Below are 7,952 nucleotides of genomic sequence, written 5' to 3'. Positions count from 1 at the left end.
AACGGACTACGGTAGATCGTGTCTACAGAACGGACTACGGCAGGTCGTGTCTACAGAACGGACTACGGTAGGTCGTATCTACAGAACGGACTACGATAGATCGTGTCTACAGAACGGACTGCGGCAGGTCGCGTCTACAGAAAGGTCTACAGTAGGTCGTGTCTACAGAACGGTCGATGGTGGGTCGTATCTACAAAACGGACTACGTTAGGACGTGTCTACAGAACGGACTACGGTAGATCGTGTCTACAGAACGGACTACGTTAGGTCGTGTCTACAGAACGGTCTACGGTAGGTCACTACGGTTGTTCGTGTCTACAGAACGGTCTACGATAGATCGTGTCTACAGAACGGACTACGGCAGGTCGTGTCTACAGAAAGGACTACGGCAGGTCGTGTCTACAGAACGGACTACGATAGATCGTGTCTACAGAACGGACTACGGTAGGTCGTGTCTACAGAACGGACTACGTTACGTCGTATCTATAGAACGGTCTACGGTAAGTTGTGTCTACAGAACGGACTACGTTAGGTCGTGTCTGCAGAACGGACTACGGCAGGTCACTACGGTTGGTCGCTTCTACAGAACAGACTACGGTAGGTCGTGTCTACAGAACGGACTACGGAAGATCGTGTCTACAGAACGGACTACGGCAGGTCGTGTCTACAGAACGGACTACGATAGATCGTGTCTACAGAACGGACTACGAAAGATCGTGTCTACAGAACGGTCTAGGGTAGTTCGTGTCTACAGAACGGACTACGGTAGGTCTTGTCTACAGAACGGACTACGGTAGGTCTTGTCTACAGAACGGACTACGGCAGGTCACTACGGTTGGTCGCTTCTACAGAACGGAATACGGTAGGTCGTGTCTACAGAACGGACTACGTTAGGTCGTGTCTACAGAACGGACTACGGCAGGTCGTGTCTACAGAACGGACTACGATAGATCGTGTCTACAGAACGGACTACGGAAGATCGTGTCTACAGAACGGTCTAGGGTAGTTCGTGTCTACAGAACGGACTACGGCAGGTCGTGTCTACAGAACGGACTACGGTAGGTCTTGTCTACAGAACGGACTGCGGTAGGTCGTGTCTACAGAACGGACTGAGTGGTGAACATTCTGTACAGTGTCGTGAATCAATACTGACAGCTGTTTTTCCCAATAACCATACAAGTTTGCTATTTTTACCGTAATGAAAAAACAGGAGGTTATTTATATGACTTTTCTTTGACCCAAAAACATATATTCATGTCTTAAAATATATATATATATATATATATATATATATATATATATATATATATATATATATATATATATATATATATATTCATTGATTATTTTCGAACTCTTTTGATCACATTGAGAGATATCCCAGGTGTGGTGGCCTTGTGGATATGAACGCGCCGACTCCGCACTCCAGGGACCAGATTCCCAATGAAAGAACGTTAAGAATATATAGCCAGTGTCTGGTGTCCCGCTTAATGATATAACTTTCATATTGCTTTAGACTTTGTGACACGAATCGATACGAACTAACCTGAACCTACCCAGTTCAATGTTACATGTATTTTACCCCTTAAGCCATTTCTTTTGAAAGTATTAGTGCTTTAAGACGATCCAATTCTGCACATTTTGTGTAAAGAACATATTTTAGAAACGTATTTCTGAAATCTTCTTTCATGAGTTATCATATCAACAAACAACAAAACACTACTCGGGGTTTTTTTTCCGAAACATTACTCTGTTTTTTCGACCTTACTTCCTCCTTCGACCTACGGGATACAACGGAGCACAAACACAAACGGAGACTAAATTAGTCGTTCTTCATTCAAATAGACTACGACAACAGTCCGCCTAAATGGACGACAACCAAGCGTCGTCGGCCAATCTGAGCACAGCTTGGTACGCGCGAATAATATTACAGAAGGTGGCCGATCAATAGCGAGTTAGAGCGAGAGCAGCTGGCAGCATCGTCAGAGGGTTGGTGCCAGTTGCTGTGGCAGCTATGTTACTTGGATGCTAGGTGATTACACGGCTCTATACAGGTAGGACCTACACTGTACTCTGTTGTTCATCGTACACTTTAAGTCAGTCTCTTGTTTAAGTTGAAATTGTTCAGTCACGTAAAAGGCATACATTCATTTACTTATTTGATTAATAATTCTTGCAGGTGAATTTCATATTTCTAAATATTACGGTTTAAGTATGTGTTAACTTGGTTGGAGATGGTTAATGAGCATTATGTGACAGTTGGTGCCGCTTTCGGCAATATTCAAGAGATGTCAACAGGTGACGCCAAGAACTGGTTTCACACATGGATATGTTGGTGTTCAAACCCATATGTTAGGTGTGACTTTGCAATTCTTTATCCACAAAGCTAGCAGTTCACAATTCAACAACTTGATCGAACACACACATTTAAATATGTGTATGGGAGTTAGGCGTTTTAGGAACCTGTTGCTACTGATAATGGTCTGCCGAAGGTTCTTGAGTTGTGTGTACGACTATAATGGGGTCATTAAGTGCAATCTACGTTACGGTCGGACTCTCTAACTTTCACACCATTCGTCTAACCCATCGCCTCTTGTCACGTGAAGAACGAATCGAAAGGAATAATGTAATATCAAATATTCATGAAGATGACACCCTGAATGTAAATGATCAATTCTGAACGGATTCATTTATATTGTGATGAATGCTATTTCCGAAATAATTACTATCACGTTTACGTTGTACCAAAATGAAAATTATCAAATTCCTCTAACAACTGTCAAGGTATTTAAGTGGCCTTGGACTGTACCAGGTACCGATTGTGTATCATGACAATGGAACCCGAGAAGGTCCGGGTTAGAATGTCCCTTCAGTAACCCATGCTTGTCGTAAGAGGCGACTAACGGGATCGGGTTGACTTGGTTGAAACATGTCATCGGTTCCCAATTGCGCAGATCGATACTTATGTTGTTGATCACTGGATTGTCTGGTCCAGACTCGATTGTTTACAGACCGCCGCCATATAGCTGGAATATTGCTGAGTGCGGCGTAAAACTGAACTCACTCACTCATTAATGACAATGGAAGGTTGAAGCAGGGGCTGTGATTCAACTGCATGTATTCATGGTATAATATTTATATTTTATGGTATAAATAATTCAAGAAACAGAATTCATGATCAGGAAGAAGTCTGTGCAATTTGTTCTCGCAATTGTTTAGGCAAAACTAATGTCTAAAATCAAATTTGAAATCTTTTCATGCTTGTCTTCAAAGAATCGTATTACTTGTGCACAGGACGCTAGGGCACTAAACAGTCGGCGGTTAATTTGATTCAATACTTAAACACGTCTCAAACTATTTTACACATTGTCATGAGGTTCAATCATTAAGATTCGATCTACAATACACCTAACAGCCAACTGGGTGTCAACTCGGCTAGCTGTGTAATTGAGCCGGAATGAGGTTATCGACTATACGTCATGACGTACTTCATTATGTGATATGAGGCTGTAGACATACTGAGGCCCTTCATTCGTTCATGTGATATAAGGTTATGTGAACTATTGGTTCGTACCCTTCTTTCTGCCATGTGATATAAGGTTGTATACGTAAGTACTTATCCAGAGCCTTCCCTCTACTGAGCCATTAGAGGCTGTACGCACAAATAATGATCCACACCCTTTACGCTGTGATGTGATACGAGACTATATACTCCAGCAATCATACACACCCTTACGGCGACCTTATACACCAGTAATGATTCAGACCCGGTACTCTATCATGTGATATGAAGCTGTGTAAATCAGTAATGATTTAGACCGTTTACTCTTTCATGTGGTATTAGGATGCATACGGCAGTAATAATTCGAACATTTCCGCCAATATATAATATGGGGCAGTAACGATTAAGCCCCTGGTTCATGTAATCTAAAGACGTACACACCAATAATGATTCAGAACATATGCTCCTTTATGTGGTATAAAGCTGTATACACCCGTACCGAATAGAACCGTACGCGTTTTCTCACTCACCAGTAATACTTCAGACCCTTTACACCATTATATTATATGATGCAGTATACGTCAGAAATGATTCAGGACCCGTGAATATCCGGGGTAGAATAGGTCTACAAAAGGCGACTATGCTTGTCGTAGGAGGCGACTAACGGGATCGGGTGGTCAGGTTCGCTGACTTAGTTGACACATGTCATCGGTTCCCAATTGCGCAGATCGATGCACATGCTGTTGATCACTGGATTGTTTGGCCCAGACTCGATTATTTACAGACCGCCGCCATATATACAGCTGGAATATTGCTGAGTGCGGCGTGAAACTAAACGCACTCACTATAATTTTCAGTTAGTGCTTCTCTTTTTAATTTGCCTATGTCTTGTTTCCGCCGCCTTCAGCTGCTCGAATATTGTTACAAGTGGCGAAAATCACTCTCACTCTAACTCGGGCATCTGTTGTGATGAAAATGATTCACTCAGAATGATTCAGACACTTTACTCGGTCATCTGATATGATCCTGCATATACGTCAGTAATTATTCATTGTACTAACTCATATGAAGCTGTATACACCAATAATGATTCAGACACATTACTCTGTCATTTGACATAAGTGCTGTGTTCCTTCCCGTTCACTCTTTCGTGTTATATGATGCTGTATCTGTCAGTGATGAGTCATACCCTTCACTATGAGGCAGTATACACCAGTAGAGACTCTAATCCGTTACTCTATCATGTAATATAAAACTGTATACATTAGTAATAATTTAGACCCTTTACTCCGCCATGTGATATGAGGTTGCATACGCCAGTAGTGATTCAGACCTTTACTAATTTGATAAGAATCTGTATACGTCGGTAATGATTCCTCCCTCTTACTCTATCGTGATATGAAGCTGTATACGTCAGTAATGATTTCTCCCTTTTACTCTGTCAATTGATATGAAGCTGTATGCGTCCGTAATAATTTCTCCCTTTTTTATTCTATCATGTGATGTGAAGCTGTATACGTCGGTAATGATTCGTCCCTTTTACTCTATCATGTGGTATGAAGCTGCACACGTCAGTAATGCTTCAGAACCTTTAACGCTGTCATATGATATGAAGCTGTACACGTCAGTAACGATTCCTCTCTTTGACTCTATCATGTGATGTGAAGCTGTATACGTCGGTAATGATTCATCCCTTTTACTCTATCATGTGATTTAATGCTGTACACGTCAGTAATGATTCCTCCCTTTACTCTATCGTGATACGAGGCTGTATGCGTCAGTAATGTTTCAGAACCTTTTACTCTATCATGTGATGTGAAGCTGTATACGTCAATAACGATTCCTCCCTTTTACTCTATCATGTGATGTGAAGCTGTATACGTCGGTAATGATTCCTCCCTCTTACTCTATCGTCATATGAAGCTGTACACGTCAGTAATGATTTCTCCCTTTTACTCTGTCAATTGATATGAAGCTGTATGCGTCCGTAATGATGTCTCCCTTTTACTCTATCATGTGACATGAAGCTGTATACGTCAATAACGATTCCTCTCTTTGACTCTATCATGTGATTTGAAGCTGTATACGTCGGTAATGATTCATCCCTTTTACTCTATCATGTGATTTAAGGCTGTACACGTCAGTAATGATTCCTCCCTTTACTCTATCATGTGATTTAAGGCTGTATGCGTCAATAATGATTTTTCCCTTTTACTCTATTATGTGATTTAATGCTGTACACGTCAGTAATGATTCATCCCTTTTACTCTATCGTGTGATTTAAGGCTGTATGCGTCAATAATGATTCCTCCCTTTTACTCTATCATGTGACATGAAGCTGTATACGTCAGTAATGATTCATCCCTTTTACTCTATCATGTGACATGAAGCTGTATGCGTCAGTAATGTTTCAGAACCTTTAACTCTATCATGTGATATGAGGCTGTACACGTCAGTAATGATTCAGAACCTTTACTCTGCCATGTGATATCAGACTATATATACCAGTAATGATTCAGACCCTTTATTCTGGCATGTGATATCAGACTATATATACCAGTAATGATTCCGACCCTTTATTCTGGCATGTGATATGAGACAATATATCCAGCTTGCAAGTGTGTATATTAATAGTATATGGATACATTTCACTATGCCCAGGCTAAATGCCACGGAACAACCCAAGAAACCTATTGAACGATTAATAACTGTCTTGGCCATGTCCCACAAAGTCTGCAAGCTTCAAACTGAAGACTGACATATTCCTGCGGTAACAGGAAATTAGTTTAGCGTGTAATAACCTCGGTAGCGGTTTAACAGCTACATTCGTTCTTTTCTTATTCTATTTTACGATGTCTAGTCCTCACAAAGTGTGTCAGAGACAAGTCAGGGCTTTGATTATCAATAGGCACGAACTGTTTATTTCGGAATGGAGCTGATATAGAGCTTACTGCTCTGCCACCTTGTGTAATAAACAATACTCCTCAATTAAAGCTATTTTGAAAGGCCAAAAATACACAAATCTGTGAGCCAATTAGGCTTGACAAATAGACCCTGTGGCGGTTTCCGCTGTAATTAGTGTCGCATTGGCGTGATTTTAAGCGCTTGTTTTTAGCAATGATTAATGATGATGCTTACGAAAGTTTTCTAGGGATATACTGTGTAGTGGGATTCTTAAAATAATCGAAGCTTATAGTCTATTTCAATCACTAAAGTACCAAACGTTCTGCTGACTTGATTCTTTTCACTAGAAACTTTCACTCAAGAAACGTTTTTTACCAAGGCTTAGCAATGCAATGTTGAGAAAGTAGGTATTACATCAATGTAAGAGCTCCCAAACATTCCTGTTTGGTTTTCTTATTTGCATTTGAATAGGATCGTTATACCAAGTTTATTGGATTGGTTTATAGCTTCGATAACACTGCCCATTATCCGATAAAGCCACACACTCATCAACGTCAACGGACGACGAATGTGTCTGGTGTAAAGCATCAGAGTTTACGCACTCCGTCTCAGTGACATGAATGATGCCCGATGGCATTCCCTCTTTAGAGATTTGCCATATGTTCCGTGTTCTTTTAGGTTTACAAGTCATTTGTCATGGAATATGTGTGACAGGTGCCCCTGGTGGGGCCGGATACGCTCATCCTTTCAGTAACACCCTGTGACATCATTAGTTATTCTTTAAATGAAATTATATTTTGTACATCTATTCTCCTGAAAACGCATGGCTGACCCATTGGACGGGATTGCTCGTAAACACAGCCAACTGACATGAATAACAGAGCTGGCCTCGTGACAATATACATATAGCGTTAATAAATTGCATTAAAAACGTATGAAGCAATCGCAAAGCAAGAGAACTAAAGTGGGGTGTCTGGCAATAAATGTTTTGTGAATAAATGCGACAAAATCCTTTCCACATCCATACGATATCTCTGCTAAAAGTAGTGTCGGTTAACAGATTCTGACTATATAATACGCATGATGTAAATCATTATCAAATAGTCTAAGGCAGTAAACGCTTCCCATAGGGCAGGGCTTGTTTCGTGAACAACTTGTGTCATGTGACACATGCTATATTTGGGATTACACTTTCTTAGTAAAGTACAGATTCTAGTCTTTTTTTTTCTTCTTCTTTTTTTTTGGGGGGTGGGGGGGAGACTCAACCCAACAAAAAGTACTAGAATCTGTACTTTACTAAGAAAGTGTAATCCCAAATATAACGTGTTACATTTGACCACTTTCTAAATGGCATTGTGTGAGGTGAGGTGAGGTGAGTCGAGGTGAGGTGAAATTGGGTTTAACGTCGTGCTTGAGAATATTTCGCTCATATGACGACGTGCATGCGTGTGTATGTGTGTGTGTGGCTGCTTGTACTAGCCCAAACTGGTTTTATAGTGCTAGCCAACTGAGATACCATGCCGCAGTGAAGCATGAATACCCCACT

At 40.9% G+C, this 7,952-nt stretch overlaps 1 protein-coding gene across 1 annotated transcript in view; it reads left to right on the top strand.

Annotated features, from left to right (window-relative positions):
* The first annotated feature begins 1,966 nt into the window (after window positions 1-1,966).
* Window positions 1,967-7,952, top strand: part of LOC124277049 (thyrotropin-releasing hormone receptor-like) — a 66,924-nt gene continuing 60,938 nt past the window's right edge. Inside the window, 1 exon segment of the mRNA XM_046712704.1 lies at window positions 1,967-2,054. Coding sequence (XP_046568660.1) covers window positions 2,026-2,054 — 29 coding nt within the window. The 5' untranslated portion in view covers window positions 1,967-2,025.

Source organism: Haliotis rubra, unplaced genomic scaffold, assembly GCF_003918875.1.
Source record: "Haliotis rubra isolate DU_JTF1 unplaced genomic scaffold, ASM391887v1 Scf217, whole genome shotgun sequence".
Lineage (NCBI taxonomy): Eukaryota > Metazoa > Mollusca > Gastropoda > Lepetellida > Haliotidae > Haliotis > Haliotis rubra.
The sequence above is the reverse complement of the archived record's forward strand: the minus strand, read 5'-3'. Positions and strand labels throughout refer to the sequence as shown.